Source organism: Meles meles, chromosome 6 (assembly GCF_922984935.1).
Source record: "Meles meles chromosome 6, mMelMel3.1 paternal haplotype, whole genome shotgun sequence".
NCBI lineage: Eukaryota > Metazoa > Chordata > Mammalia > Carnivora > Mustelidae > Meles > Meles meles.
In genome coordinates, this window is record NC_060071.1 from 29,306,135 (window position 1) to 29,322,987 (window position 16,853).

The 16,853-nt window shown below is 38.6% G+C and overlaps 1 protein-coding gene across 3 annotated transcripts in view; it reads right to left on the reverse strand.

Annotated features, from left to right (window-relative positions):
• Positions 1–16,853, reverse strand: part of TUBGCP5 (tubulin gamma complex associated protein 5) — a 103,687-nt gene that overhangs the window by 30,889 nt on the left and 55,945 nt on the right. For all 3 annotated transcript variants that reach the window (XM_046009117.1, XM_046009118.1, XM_046009116.1), the window contains exons 9-11: positions 7,945–8,038; positions 7,216–7,462; positions 962–1,164 (exon numbers count right to left, since the gene is read on the reverse strand). In XM_046009117.1, coding sequence (XP_045865073.1) covers positions 962–1,164; positions 7,216–7,462; positions 7,945–8,038 — 544 coding nt within the window. The remainder of the gene's footprint in view (positions 1–961; positions 1,165–7,215; positions 7,463–7,944; positions 8,039–16,853) is intronic.

Sequence of the window (16,853 nt, forward strand, 5' to 3'; positions counted from 1 at the left end):
CTATGGACTCTGAAAAAGAACCTGAGGGTTTTGAAGGGTCAGGGGTGGGAGGTTGGGGGAACAGGTGGTGGGTAATAGGGAGGGCACGTTTTGCATGGAGCACTGGGTGTTGTGCAAAAACAATGAATACTGTTATGCTGAAAAAATAAAGAAAAAAAAGAAAAAACAAAAAACAAAACAAAACAACATTTCAAATTAAAAAAAAATACACTATCTTAAGCATTTTTTTAAAAGATTTTATTTATTTATTTGACAGACAGAGATCACAGGTAGGCAGAGAGGCAGGCAGAGAGAGAGAGAGGGGAAGGGAAGCAGGCTCCCTGCTGAGCAGAGAGCCCGATGCGGGGCTCAATCCCAGGACCCTGGGATCATGACCTGAGCTGAAGGCAAAGACTTTAACCCACTGAGCCACCAGGTGCCCCCTATCTTAAGCATTTTTAAGAGTACAATTCAGTAGTGTTAAGTTTATTTATATTATGAAAACAGATCTCGGGCAATATGCTGAGAAACTGAAACTCTGTACCTATTAAACATCTTTCCTTTTCTCCTCTCCCCAGTCTATGGCAGAACCATTCTTTCTGTTTCTATGAAATTTGACTACTCTAGATACCTTTTATAATAGATTTCTATTTTTACTGAAAAAAAGAGCTGTTGCAAACATCCATATATATAAGTCAGCTAGCTATTTTTCAAATCTAGCTTTTATGTTTTGCTTTGTCCTTGTTGCACCCTCCCCATGATCTCTGTGATTAGAGCCAAGAAGCTGGTTTCTTGTAGCCTTGAATTTAGAAGCTAATTTTTAAACTAATTTTTTATTTTTTCAGTGTTTAAAAACTCTGAACAGCTGTCTAACACAGTGTGATTTAAGCCCTATTTTGACAAAGAGCTATAACAGGCTATCCACCACTCCTTCGGCTGAACAGAATGGAGTCATACAACTTAGGATGAAAGTCTTACATACTGTTTGCTCAGAGGCTTCTCCAACATTGTCATATTCGAGAATGGCCTTGTACAGTGTGTTGAGTAGGTGAGATGCCCGAACAACATTTCGAGTGTCAGGTGGAACTTCTGCTACTCCAGTACTAAATACTTTATGCAGAACCTTGAGCTGAGCCAGTCGAGGTGACAACTTGTCCATCACTATTGCAAGAGTTACTGTAGTGTCTGCAAAATATTAAGAAACCAAACTCATTAGCAAGGAAGAATATCTGCATTGAGAATGTGATATAAATGCTAAGTCACTTATGGCAAACTGGTGGGTTTTAATCTCATATCATAAGGAGCTAATTTCCCTAAAGAAAGAAAAAACAGCTCAGAAGAAAAATAATGTGTAAAGGAACTGACAGTTAAGGGGAGAGGAAATAAAAGTGATTCTTAAACATATAGAGATATTCAACCTCAATTATAATAGAAGAAAACAAATTAAAACTACACTGGGCAAATAAAAAACAGACTTCAGTGGGCTACCTTATTAGTGAGGGGGTGGTTACTACAAAGGGGAACAAGAATAAGTTTTTTCATGGGGATGGCAGAGCTCTGTATCCTGAAGATGGAAGAGGATATACAAATATATACATGTGATATGGTGTCACAGAACTATACATGAAGATATTACTCCCCTCCCCACAAAACAGCAAATACCTATAAAACTGGTGAAATTCATGTCAGGTCTGCAGACCAATTAATGTATTGTGCCAATGCCAATTTCCTAGTTTGGATAACATAATATGATTATGTTGGGTGGGAATTATTGGGAGAAGTTAGGTGATAGGAACCTAGGACTTCTGGGTACTATTTTTTTGTACTAGTTGAAAATGAAAGTAGAGGGCAGGGGAAAGCTGACACTGGTTAACATTTTATACCTGTTTGATAATACACTGTTGAAAACCCTGTTCATTGGCAAGAGGATGAGGAAACAGATATTCATGTACATTGCTGGCAACTAGTCTCTATGGAGAACCATGCAGCAATATGTATCAAAATCACACATGTCATCACATACACACATCACATGCCATCATATACCACAGGAATTCCATTAAGAAATTATGCTATAGGGATGGGAAAAGATGGAGGAGGACTAGGGGATCTGATTTCAACTGGTCCCCTGAATTTAGTTAGATATCTACCAAATGATTTCTGAATACCCACGAAATCAGCCTGACATCTAAGAACATATATCTAGATCTCTACAAACAGAATATCCCCCACGGTCTTGAGGTATGAAGCAGGGAGCCACAATTCTGCATGTAGATATCGGAAGATAAATAGAAGGGGGAGGGATGTAACACTGGAGCACAAAGGCTCCTGGGCTGGGGCCTGGGCACAGACTTACAGACCAGTAGTAGAAAGGACTTTAGTGCAGCCCCCAGGATCCAGGAGCCGTGGGTGTGCGTGTGTGAACCTGGGCGGCCTGTGGGTTTAGAAGCACAAAGGGCAGAGATGGGCCCAGGCCTGGATTCCACTGCTGGGAGTGTTGCTGTGGGATGCACAACTGGAGAGGCAGCACAGATAGAAAGGGAAATAGTGTGGCCTGGTGAGCTCAGTTAAGAGCATACTGTGATTTCTCTGTTCTGAGACAGAGGTTTGGAATCAATCACTTATGCTCTGGCTCAGGGAAGAGATGCCATCAGAGAACAAAAGCCCCTCAAAAAATGGTTTTCACTGAGGACCTCCTTCCCCCGCATCCCCACCAGGGGGTTAGGTAAGTCTGCCCAAGCAAGGTTGCCTGAGTAACAGTGCAGCAGGCCCCTCCCACAGAAGACAGGCTAGAAGAATAAAACGATGACAGCCCTAAGGTTCCTTTAAACCAGGTGCATCTTGCTTGCATCGTGGTTAATACTTTGGACTCTGTACATTCCCACAACCACCCCCAACTGAATGACTAAAAGAGGAACCCCCAACAAAGAGAAGAATCAGAGACTGTGGCCTCTGTCACAGACCGAATAGATATGGAAATAAGCAAGATGTCAGAAATAGACTACAGAGTAACAATTATGAAGTCTGTATCTAGCCTTGAGAAAAATATTAGTGACCATATAGAATCTTTAAGGACAGAAATGAGATCTAATCAGGCCAAACTTAAAATGCTGTGAATGAGATGCTCTCTAAACTGGATATTCTGACTGCCAGGATAAATGAGGCAGAAGAACGAATTAGTGAGCTAGCAGATAAGATGATAGAAAAGAAGGAAACCAAGGAGGAATGGGAAAAACAGATTAAAGCCCAAGAGATCAGACTGATAGGATAAATAATGCAATGAATCATTTTAATATCAGAAGTATTAGAATCCCTGAGGGCTGGGGGGAGAGAGAGAGGTCTAGAAAATATATTGGAGCAAATCATAGCTGAGAACTTCCATAATCTGGAGAAGGAAACAAGCATTCCTATCGATGAAGCAGAGAGGACCTCCCAAGATCAATGAGAACAGACTGACTCCCTGACACATAATTGTACAATTTGGAAATCTTAGGTCCAAGGAAACAATCTTGAAAATGGCTAGGTTTCCCTGGAGACTTCTTATGTACAGAGGGAGGAACATCAAGATAATGTTAGACCTGTCCACAGAGACCTTGCAGGCCAGAAAGGGGTGGCAAAACATATTCAGGGCACTAAATGAGAAGAACAGGCAGCCAAGAATACTTTATCCACCAAGGCTACCATTCAGAATGGATGGAGCGACAAGGAGCTTCCAAGACTGGCAGAAACCCAAAGAATATGTGACCACCAAGCCGGCCCTGTAAGAAATATTAAGGGGGGGCTCTATAAAAGAAGAAAGATGCCCCAGAATAACATAGATGATTTACAGAGACAATTTATAGAAACAAAGACTTCACAGGCAACATGATGGCAATAAAAATCATATCTTTCAATAATCACTCTCAATGTGAATGGCCTCAATGCTCCCATGAAATGGCACAGGGTTGCAGACTGGATAAAAAGATAGGACCCATCCATATGCTCTATACAAGAAACTCCTTTTGAACCTAAAGATACATCCAGACTAAAAGGATAGAGAACCATCTTTCATGCCAAATGACCACAAAAGAAAGCTGCGGTAGCAATTCTCATATCAGACAAATTAGATTTTAAGCTAAAGACTGTAGTAAGAGATATAGAAGGACACTGTATCATTCTTAAAGAATCTATCCAACAAGAAGATTTAACAGTTATAAATATCTATGCCCCCAACACAGGAGCAGGCAACTACATAAGCCAACTGTTAACTAAAATAAAGAAAAATATTGATAATAATACGTTTATAGTAGAAGACCTCAACATTTCACTCTCAGCAACAGACAGATCATCTATGCTTAAGATCAACAAAGAAACAAGAACTTTGAATGACACACTGGGCCAGATCAATAGATATATATAGAACATTCCAACCTAAAACAATAGAATACTCATTCTTCTTAAACGCACATGGAACTTTCTCCAGAATGGACCACATACCAGGTCACAAATCTGGTCTCAATTGATACTAAAAGATTGAGATTATTCCCTGCATATTCTCAGACCACAGTGCTTTGAAACTGGAACTCAACCACAAGAAAAATGGAAGGAATTCAAACAATTGAAAACTAAAGTCCATCATGCTTAAGAATGTTTGGGTTGACCAGGAAATTAAAGAAGAACTCAAACAATTCATGGAAACCAATGAGAACAAAAACACATCAGTCCAAAACTTCTGGGATATGGCAAAGGCGGTCCTAAGGGGGAAACAGATAGCCATCTAAGCCCAACTCAAAAAAAAATAGAAAAATCCCAAATATACAAACTAACTTACACCTTAAAGAACCAGAAGAACAACAAATAGACCCTAAGCCACCCATAAAAAAGAGACATAATTAAGATCAGAGCAGAGATCAATGAATTAGAAACCAGAAATACAGTAGAACACATCAACAAAACTAGAAGCTGATTCTTTGAAAGAATCAGTAAGATTGATAAACCACTGCCCAGACTTATCCAAAAGAAAAGAGAAAGGACCCAAATTAATAAAATTATGAACCAAAGGAGAGAAATCACAATTAACACCTAGGAAACAGAAACAATGTTTGGAAATTACTATCAACAACTATATGCCAATACATTAAGCAACCTAGAAGAAATGGATGCCTTCTTTGAAACCTATGGACTACCTAGACTGAAACAGGAAAAAAATTGACAATCAATAAGAGAAGAGAGAAGAATCACATGGTCCTCTCAATTGATGCAGAAAAAGCATTTGACAAAATACAGTATCCTTTCCTAATTAAAACTCTTCAGAGTGTAGGGAAAGAGGGAATATTTCTCAATATCATAAAAGCCATCTATGAAAAGCCCATGGTGAAAAGTGGGGAAAAGCTGAGAGCCTTTCTGTTAAGATCAGGAATATGATAAGGAAGCCTACTCTCACCACTATTGTTCAGCACAGTATTAGGATGTCTAGTAAGAGGTATTCATATTGGTAAAGAAGTCAAACTCTCTCTCTTCATAGATGACATGATACTTTATGTGGAAAACCCAAAGACTCCGCCCCCAGTTTACTAGATATACAGCAATTCAGTAATGTGGCAGGATACAAAACCAATGCACAGAAATCAGTTGTTCTTCTATACACTAACAATGTAACTGTACAAAGAGAAATTAGAGAATCAATTTCATTTATAATAGCACCCAAACCCACAAGAGACCTACGAATAAACCTAACCAAAGAGGTAAAGGATCTATATTCTAGAAACTTCAGAAAAACTATGAAAGAAATTGAAGAAGACACAGATGGACTAGGGGACTCTGTTTCAATCATTGCCTGATTTCAAGCTGTATTACAAAGCTGTGATCACTATAATAGTATGGTATTGGCACAAAACAGACATACAGATCAATGGAACAGAATACAGAGAGCAGATATGGACCCTCAACTCTATGGTCAAATAATCTTTGACAAAGCTGGAAAAAATATCCAATGGAAAAAACACCATCTCTTTAATAAATGTGCTGGGAAAATTTGACAGCTATGTACAAAAGAATGAAACTTGACCACTCTCTTACACCATACAGAAATAAACTAAATGGATTAAAAACCTCCATGTGAAAAGAAGGGGCACATGCACCCCAATGTTCATAGCAGCAATATCCACAATAGCCAAACTATGGAAGGAGCTGAGATGCCCTTCAACAGTGAATGGATAAAGAAGATGTGGTACACAATGGAATATTACTTAGCCATCAGAAAGGATGAATACACGTCATGTGCACTAACATGGATGGGACTGAAGGGAATTATGCTAAGTGAAATAAGTCAAGCAGAGAAAAACAATATGGTTTCACTTATATGTGGGAGATAAAGAATAGCATGGAGGACATTAGGAGAAGGAAAGGACAAAGAAGGTGGGGAATCAGAGGGGGAGATAAAACCATGAGAGACTATGGACTCTGGGAAACAATATACGCATTTCAGAGGGGAGGGGGGCTGGGAGGATGGGGTAGCCCAGTGATGGGTATTAAGGAGGGAGGGTACTGCAATGAGCACTTGGTGTTATATGCAAACAATGAATAATGGAACACTACATCAAAAGTGAAGTACTGTATATAGTGACTAACATAACAATAAAAAAAAATAAAACAAAAGTAAAAAAAATCTTGAAAAGAAGAATTATGCTGTAACTTGCTGCACATGTATATAATTACTTACATGTAAGTGGTTATTATTATAGCAGTGTTGGCAACTGAAGTTCAGAAACAACTTAAATGTTCATCAAAAGAGGACTGGTCTACGATATATTCACAGAATTAAATACTCAATTTGTAAAAAAGAGCGAGGAGGCTCTTTACATTTTTGTATGGTATAATCCTCACAAATTAAATTAGATAATAATTTGAAAGGAGAAGTTAACAGACTACTAGGTATGTATATATGAATATGCATTGCTTGCATATGTTTACGTTATTTCTGGAAGGATGCAAAAGAAACTTAAGACTTGGTTGCCTCAGGTGAGAGGAACTGAGTACTTGGCTTGAGAACTAGCATGGAAGAGTAATTTTCACTGTAAACTTTCTGTATTATTTGCATTTTTAGAGAATGAATGGCTTAAAATATAAATTTAAAATGATCATGAGTATTACTTATTTGTCATGTTATTTACAAACATTGTATCAATTAATAACATAGATGGCATTCAAAATATGACTTATGTGTCCTATGAGCAAAAGGGAAGGAAATTTAAATACCATTATTAATGATGTACTTCTCAATGTCCGTAAGTTCCTTTTTGAAACTAATGAAATATTTGTATAGGGCCCACATGAAAGCCTGGTATGTCCTAAAGGGAGCTTCAGTCAACTTCTTAGGAAGAGAACCATTTCCAGGTAACATGCCTTCAGAGCTGTGCCCCATAACTTCATCGATGAACTCCTGGAGTCGGAACACAACCTGGCCATATGCTGCCATTTGTTCTAGTACTGATTGTAAACAGCTCTGTAATAGAAGCAAACCACAAACATTTGAAGCCTTCTATAAACATTCATATACATACTCTTTCACTAAAATATTTATTTTGTGACTATTTTAAATAGTATGCTTAGTATAAGAAAATAGTTTCATACTCAAAGGAAATAATGTGAGCATTAATTTCTACAGAATACAGAATTCTAGCTTATACTTTAAAAAAACACATATAAAGTAAATAAATGTACTACAATCAAAAAAAGTTATAGTACAGAGCTTCCCAATACTGACAGAATTAAAAAGGAGAAAACACAAAATGAAACTAAATGTAACTATAACAAAAATATTTAGAATTCTCTTAACACTGTAAAGATGCACAATTTAATTCTGCCCTTTGGATCTTCAGTATATTTCATAATTAATTTTAATATTGCAAAATGTTTTAAAGTTACAGAACAGTTTACATAAATCCTATTATTTAATATTACTTGCAATAAATACAAATAACTTACATGTGTCAAATGAGTTACCACAATACTGTTTCTCACAGTTACTTTCCCATCTGTCAACTGAAATATAAAGAGCTTTTTTACCCCCGAAAGTAACCTGAAATGAAATAAAAAAGATGAATGTACTTTAAGTTTACAAAAATATTCATTACAGTAATGCCTAAGAAATTCTTTTCTTATAAATTTTTATTTAAATTCTAGTTGGTTAACATATAGTGTAATATTGGTTTCAGGAGTAGAATTTAGTGATTCATTACTTACATCTAATACATAGCACTCATCATAACAACTGACTTCCTTATCAGCCCATCCCCCACCCATCTCCCTCCAATAACCTTGTTTGTTCTCTATTGTTATGAGGCACTTATGGTTTCCCTCCCCACCTCTCCTCTTTTTTTCTCCCTTCCCACACATTCATCTGTTGTTTCCCAAATTCCACATATGAATGAAATCATATGATACTTGTCTTTCTCTGACTTATTCACTTAGCATAATACACTCTTAGCTCCATCCTTGTGACTGCAAACAATACTTAAGAAATTTTAATGAAAGATTCAGAATTGGGGGTTGGACAGATCTTCCCATTTTCAAAAATGTTAGTACTCAGAGAGGAATGATAGTAGAAGAGTAAGGGACTTCATTTCATCTGGTTCCCTGAATTAAGCTAGATAACTATGAAATCATTCTAAGCACCTATTAATTCAACCTGAGATTTAAGAAAATAATTGCTGGAATTCTGCAAATAGGAAAGCGAACACTTTTTCAAGGTAGGTGTGTGGAGAAATGAAACTGATGGGATATATCGGAAGACAAATGACAGGGTAGGGAGCCTCTGAAAGTCAGCTACTGGAAAGTGATATAGTAGCCTCCAAGCACAAAAAAACAGAACCTTTAGAAATGTGCGTCAGTGAGAGACATCCCTGCCTGAAAGGTGCTGCGATGAAAAGGGGGCAGAATCCTAGGTGGGACACAATGGGCTCAATATCCCTGGGGTGACAGGAAGAATGGGGGTGCCTGAGCTGGTAGAGTTCCCAAGCACTGGAGCTGCGAAACCAGTTATGGTCAGCGAGCCCAGGAGGGGGCTCTCAGCTCAGTTCACCATAAACTACAAACCAATGCCTGATCTGATGACTGCTCTCCGTTTGGGGGCCCTGCAAAGGACAGTGACCCAGCAACCCTCTGCCTTTCCCCAGAAGGATCAGTGTGGGCACGCATAGCAGAAGCCTGCAGAATTTGGCACATAGCGAAATTTTTCAGCTCTAGGGCTGGAGATGGGGGTGTGGCAGTTTTTATTTTCACGCTCTAAAGAGGTGAATGGAAAGCCTTCTGGGAACAAAAGCCACACAGAGAACCAGCTTACACTGAGACCAGCCCACTGGTAAGGGGGCAGTGAAATTCCATCCAGGCAAAGACACCAGACTATCAGCAAAGCAGGGCCCTCCCCCAGAGGATCAGCTGGAAGAACAGGTGAAGAGCAAGTTTATGGATGAAAGAGGACTGTAGAACTCCAGTGGTAGGGGATAACAGTATATAGAATTTGAGGTTTTTCCTCATGATGCGTTTATCTTTCAGTTTAAAAATTTCCATTTTCTCCTCTTTTTCCCTTTTCAACTAGTTTCTTATTTTATAAACTCTTTGTTAAAAACAAAGTCTTAACTTCCATTTTTTTTGCATTTGCTTTTTTGAGATATATTCTTCAATTTGGGGTTCTGCTCACTGTATTCATTTGTATTTTTTATGTGTATAAGTTCTCTCTCTAGACAATTCTCTTTACAATTTTGGGATCTAGTGTCTTCTAACACACAGACCAAAATACATTCAGGACCAAGTGGATCACCCTGTCTTGTCTACCCTGAGATTATATTCTCTCTTCCTCTGCCCCTTCTCTTTCCTTCTTTTTCTTTTCTGTTTTGGTTTCTGACCTCCTAGGATCTGTCTAGTGTGTATTTTACTGGGTTGTGGTTGATATTTTTTTATTTTGTTCATTCATTCATCCATTCTTCTCTGGGCAAAATGACTAGAAGGAGGAATTCACAACAAAAGAAAGAACAAGAGGTCTGAGGTCTCTCTGCTACAGATCTAATGAATAAGGTTATAAGTAAGACAGCAGAGCTGGAATTCAGGCTAACAATTATGAAGTTACTTACCAGGCTTGAAAATCACATAAAAGAAACAAGTGCAAAAATGAAATCTAATCAAGCCAAAATAAAAAATGCTCTAACTGTGATGCAATCTAAATTGGATGCTCTAACAGCTAAGGTAAATGAAGCAGAAGAAAGAGTAAGTAACATAGAAGACAAGCTGACAGAAAGGAAGGAAGCCAAGGAAAAGAGAGGATAAACAACTAATGGACCATAAGGAGAGGCATCAAGAAATCAGCAATGCCATAAAATGAAATAATATTAGAATTACTGGAGTCCCCATATGTGGCACATAAGGAATAGCATGGAGGACATTAAGAGAAGGAAGGGAAAAACAAAGCGGGGAATCAGAGGGGGAGATAAACCATAAGAGACTATGGACTCTGGGAAACAATCTGAGGGTTTCAGAGGAGAGGGGGGCAGAGGAATGGGGTAGCCTGATGATGGGTATTAAGGAGGGCACATGTTGTAATGAGAACTGGGTGCTATACACAAATAATGATTCATGGACCACTACATCAAAAACGAATGAAGTACTATATAGTGATTAACATAACAAAAAATATATGTTTTACTTGATCTTATTTGTTTCTAAGACATTTATAAAGCATGTAAAGAGCTCTTATTATACTACGTAAGCAATTTGTACTCACTAAATGATATTTTAGGGGAAAAAGCAAACAACAACAAAAAAGAATTATTGGAGTCTGTGAGGGAAAAGAAAGAAAAAGGAGGACATTAGAAGAATGAAAGGAAAAGTAAACTGGGGTAAACTGGAGGGGTAGACGAACCATGAGAGACTCTGGACTCTGAGAAACAGGGTTTTGGAGTCAGGTGGGATAGGTGAGCCTGATGGTGGGTATTGAGGAGGAAACGTATTGCATAGAGCACTGGATGTGGTGCATAAATAATGAATCTTGAAACACTGAAAAAAATGAAATAAAATTAAAAAGAGGGACAGAAGGTATATTTGAAGAAATCATAGCTGAGAACTTCCCTACTTTGGGGAAGGAAACAGGCATTCAAGTCCAAGAGGTAGTGAGGGCCCCTCCCCAAATCAATAAAAACAGATTAACACTCCAACATGTAATAAGGAAGCTTGCAAATTTCAGAGATAAAGAGAAAATCCTGAAAGCAGCTCAAGACAAGAGGTTTTTGACATACACTGGTAGAAACATTAGGCTGGCAACAGACCTATCCACAAAGACCTGGCAGGTGAAAAGGGACTGGCATGATATTCAGGGTGCTAAATGATAAAAATATGCAGCCAAATACTTTATCCAGGAAGGCTGTCATTCAGATTGGAAAGAGATAAAGAGCTTCCAGGACAGACAGAAATTGAAAGAACATGTAACCACTAAACCAGCTGTTCAAGAAATATTAAGGGGGATCCTGTAAGCAAAGAGAGAGCCCAAAAGTAAAAAGACCAGAAAGAAATGGAAATAATCTAAAGGAAACAGGGACTTTACAGGTAATACAATGGCCCTAAGTTTGTATCTTTCAACAATTACTCTGAGTGTAAATGGGCTAAATGCTACAATCAAAAGACACAGGGTATCAGATTGGATAAAAAAGCAAAACCCATCCCTATGCTTTCAACAAGAGACTCATTTTATTTTTATTTTTTTTTCATTTTATTTATTTTTTCAGCGTACAACACCCAGTGCTCCATGCAAAACGTGCCCTCCCCATTACCCACCACCTGTTCCCCCAACCTCCCACCCCTGACCCTTCAAAACCCTCAGGTTGCCCCAACCTCCCACCCCTGACCCTTCAAAACCCTCAGGTTGTTTTTCAGAGTCCATAGTCTCTTATGGTTCGCCTCCCCTCCCCAATGTCCATAGCCCGCTCCCCCTCTCCCAATCCCACCTCCCCCCAGCAACCCCCAGTTTGTTTTGTGAGATTAAGAGTCATTTATGGTTTGTCTCCCTCCCAGTCCCATCTTGTTTCATTTATTCTTCTCCTATCCCCCTAACCCCCCATGTTGCTTCTCCATGTCCTCATATCAGGGAGATATGATAGTTGTCTTTCTCCGATTGACTTATTTCACTAAGCATGATACGCTCTAGTTCCATCCACGTCGTCGCAAATGGCAAGATTTCATTTCTTTTGATGGCTGCATAGTATTCCATTGTGTATATGTACCACATCTTCTTTATCCATTCATCTGTTGATGGACATCTAGGACATTGCTGCTATAAACATTCGGGTACACGTGCCCCTTCGGATCACTATGTTTGTATCTTTAGGGTAAATACCCAGTAGTGCAATTGCTGGGTCATAGGGTAGTTCTATTTTCAACATTTTGAGGAACCTCCATGCTGTTTTCCAGAGTGGTTGCACCAGCTTGCATTCCCACCAACAGTGGAGGAGGGTTCTCCTTTCTCCACATCCTCGCCAGCATCTGTCATTTCCTGACTTGTTAATTTTAGCCATTCTGACTGGTGTGAGGTGATATCTCATTGTGGTTTTGATTTGTATTTCCCTGATGCCGAGTGACGTGGAGCACTTTTTCATGTGTCTGTTGGCCATCTGGATGTCTTCTTTGCAGAAATGTCTGTTCATGTCGTCTTCCCATTTCTTGATTGGATTGTTTGTTCTTTGGGTGTTGAGTTTGCTAAGTTCCTTATAGATTTTGGATACTAGCCCTTTATCTGATATGTCGTTTGCAAATATCTTCTCCCATTCTGTCAGTTGTCTTTTGGTTTTGTGAACTGTTTCCTTTGCTGTGCAAAAGCTTTTGATCTTGATGAAATCCCAATAGTTCATTTTTGCCCTTGCTTCCCTTGCCTTTGCCGTTGTTCCTAGGAAGATGTTGCTACGGCTGAGTTCGAAGAGGTTGCTGCCTGCATTCTCCTCAAGGATTTTGATGGATTCCTTTTTCACATTGAGGTCCTTCATCCATTTGGAGTCTATTTTCGTGTGTGGTGTAAGGAAGTGGTCCAATTTCATTTTTCTGCATGTGGCTGTCCAATTTTCCCAGCACCATTTATTGAAGAGGCTGTCTTTTTTCCATTGGACATTCTTTCCTGCTTTGTCGAAGATTAGTTGACCATACAGTTGAGGGTCGATTTCTGGGCTCTCTATTCTGTTCCACTGATCTATGTGTCTGTTTTTGTGCCAGTACCATACTGTCTTGATAATGACAGCTTTGTAATAGAGCTTGAAGTCTGGAATTGTGATGCCACCAACTTTGGCTTTCTTTTTCAATATTCCTTTGGCTATTCGAGGTCTTTTCTGGTTCCATATAAATTTGAGGATTATTTGTTCCATTTCGTTGAAAAAAATGGATGGTATTTTGATAGGGATTGCATTAAATGTGTAGATTGCTTTAGGTAGCATAGACATTTTCACAATATTTATTCTTCCAATCCAGGAGCATGGAACATTTTTCCATTTTTTTGTGTCTTTCTCAATTTCTTTCATGAGTACTTTATAATTTTCTGTGTATAGATTCAAGAGACTCATTTTAGACTTAAAGATACCTTCAGATTGAAAATGAGGGGGTGCAGAACCATTTATCATGCTAATAGGCATCAAAAGAAATCTGGGATAGCAATCCTCATATCATACAAATTAGACTTTAAACCAAAGACTGTAGTATGGGATAAAGAGGGATACTATATCATACTTACAGGGTCTTTTCAACCCTTTAAGATCTAACAATTATAAATATTTATGCTCCTAACTTGGGAGCAGCTAATAATATAAATGAATTAATAACAAAATTAAAGAAACACATTGATAATAATACATTCATAGAAGGGGATTTTAACACCCCACTCACAGTAATGGACAGATCATCTAAGCAGAGATCAACAAGGAAACAAGGGCTTTGAAAGACATAATGGACCAGATGGACTTCACAGATATATTCAGAGAATTCCATCCTAAGGTAACAGAAAATGCATTCTTCTCGACTGCACATGAAACATTCTCCAGAATAGATCATATACAGGATCATAAATCAGGTGTCAATCAATACCAAAAGTCTCGGATTATTCCCTTAATATTTTCAGACCACAATTCCTTAACCTTAAACTCAATTACAAGCAGAAATTTGGAAGCCAACACAAACAACTGGAGGTTAAAGAGCATCCTACTAAGGAATGAATGGGTCAACCAGGAAATTAAAGAACAATGTAAAAAATTCATAAAAACATATGAAAATGAAAATAACAGTTCAAAACTTCTGGACATAGCAAAGGTGGTCCTAAGAGGACACTGCAATATAAATCTTTCTCAAAAATTAGAAAAATCTCAAATACACAAGCTAACCCCCTGAACCTAAAGAAGCTGGAAAAAGAACTACAAATAAAGCCCCAAACAAGCAGAAGAAGAGAAATAATAAAGATTAGAGCAGAAATTAATGAAATAGAAACCAGGAAAAACAGTAGAACAGATTAAAGAAACTAGAATCTGGTTCTTTGAAAGAATTAATAAGATTGATAAACTCCTAGCTTCTTATCAAAAAAAGAGAAAGGACCCAAATTAATAAAATCATGAATGAGAAGGGAGAGATCACGACCAATACCAAGGATACAGAAACAATGTTAGGAACATATTATGAGTAACTATATGCCAATAAATTAAGCAATCTGGAAGAAATGAATGCATTCTTGGAAACTTACAAACTACCAAGACTGAAACAGAAGAAAAATCTGAACAGACCAATAACCAGCAAAGAAACTGAAGCAGTAATATAAAACATCCAAAAAAAACCTCAAGTGTTCAGGGCCGGATGGCTTCCCACGGGAATTCTACCAAACATTTACAGAAGAAATTAATACCTATTCATCTGAAGCTGACTCAAAAAACAGAAAGGGAAGGAAAATTCCCAAACTTGTTCTATGAGGCCAGCATTACTGTGATTCCAAAACCAGGCAAAGACCCCATCAAAAAAGAGAATTACAGACCAATGTCCCTGATGAACATGGATGCCAACATACTCACCAAGACACTAGCTTAATTTGTTGGCATACACTTACTGATAAAAAATTTCTAACAATTGTTTCTGTATCCTTGGTGTTGGTTGTGATCTCTCCCCTCTCATCCATGATTTTATTAATTTGGGTCCTTTCTCTTTTCTTTTCGATAAGTCTGGCCAGAGGCTTATCAATCTTCTCAATGCTCTCAACAAATACCAACAGTACATTAAAAGGATTATTCCCCACAGCCAAGTGGAATTTATTCCTTGGCTATAAGGGTGGTGCAACATTCGGGTATTAATCAATGTGATACATTAATAAAAGAAAGGACAAGAGATATATGATTCAATTGATCAGAGAAAACATTGTATCAGAGAAAGCATTTGACAAAATATAGCATGCTTTCTTGAATAAAACTCTCCAGTGTAGGGTATTTACCCCAAAGATACAGATGTAGTGAAAAGAAGGGCCATTTGTACCCCAATGTTTATTGCAGCAATGGCTACGGTCGCCAAACTGTGGAAAGAACCAAGATGCCCTTCAACGGATGAATGGATAAGGAAGATGTGGTCCATATACACAATGGAGTATTATGCCTCCATCAGAAAGGACGAATACCCAACTTTTGTAGCAACATGGACGGGACTGGAAGAAATTATGCTGAGCGAAATAAGTCAAGCAGAGAGAGTCAAGTATCATATGGTCTCACTTATTTGTGGAGCATAACAAATAACATGGAGGACATGGGGAGATGGAGAGGAGAGGGAGTTGAGGGAAACTGGAAGGGGAGATGAACCATGAGAGACTATGGACTCTGAAAAACAACCAGAGGGTTATGAAGGGGCGGCGGGAGGGGGTGGGGTGGGGTGGGAGGTTGAGGAACCAGGTGGTGGGTAATAGGGAGGGCACGTACTGCATGGAGCACTGGGTGTGATGCCAAAACAATGAACACTGTTATGCTGTAAATAAGCAAATAAAAATAAATAAATTAATTAAAAAAAAAAAACCTCTCCAGTGTAGGGATAGAAGGAACATACCTTAATATTTTAAATGCCATCTATGAAAAGCCTACAGAGAGTATCATTCTCAATGGGGAAAAACTGAGACCTTTTCCTCTAAGGTCAGGAGCATGACAGGGATGTCCACTCTCACCACTGTTGTTTAACACAGTACCGTAAATTCTAGCCTCAGCAGTCAGACAACAAAAAGTAATAAAAGACATTCAAATTGGCAAAGAAGTCATCAAACTCTCTCTCCACATATGACATGATCTTTATCTCGTCAGGATGTAAAAAATAGAGCTACCCTACGGCCCTGCAACTGCACTACTGGGTATTTACCCCAAAGTTACAGCTGGAGTAAAAAGAAGGGGCACCTACACCCCAATGTTCTGGTAGCAATGTCCACAATAGCCAAATTGTGGAAAGAACCAAGATGTCTCCTGACAGTAGAATGGATAACGGATAAAGGAAATGTGGTATGTATATACAATGGAATATTACTTGGCCATAAGAAAGGATGAACACACTATTCACATCAACATGAATGAACTGGAGGATCTTATGCTAGCGAAATGAGTCAGAGAAAGACAATTATCATGTGGTTTCACTCACATGCGGAGTACAGGAAACATCATAGAGGATCATGGGGTAGGGGAGTGAAAACTGAATGGGAAGTCATCAGAGAGGGAGAACCATAAGAGACTCTTGACTATAAGAAGCAAACTGAGTTGCTGGAAGGAAGGTGGGTGGGAGGATGGGGTGATTTGGTGACGGGCATTAATGAGGGCATGTGATATGATGATCACTGGCTGTTACATGCAGCTGATGAACTGCTGAATACT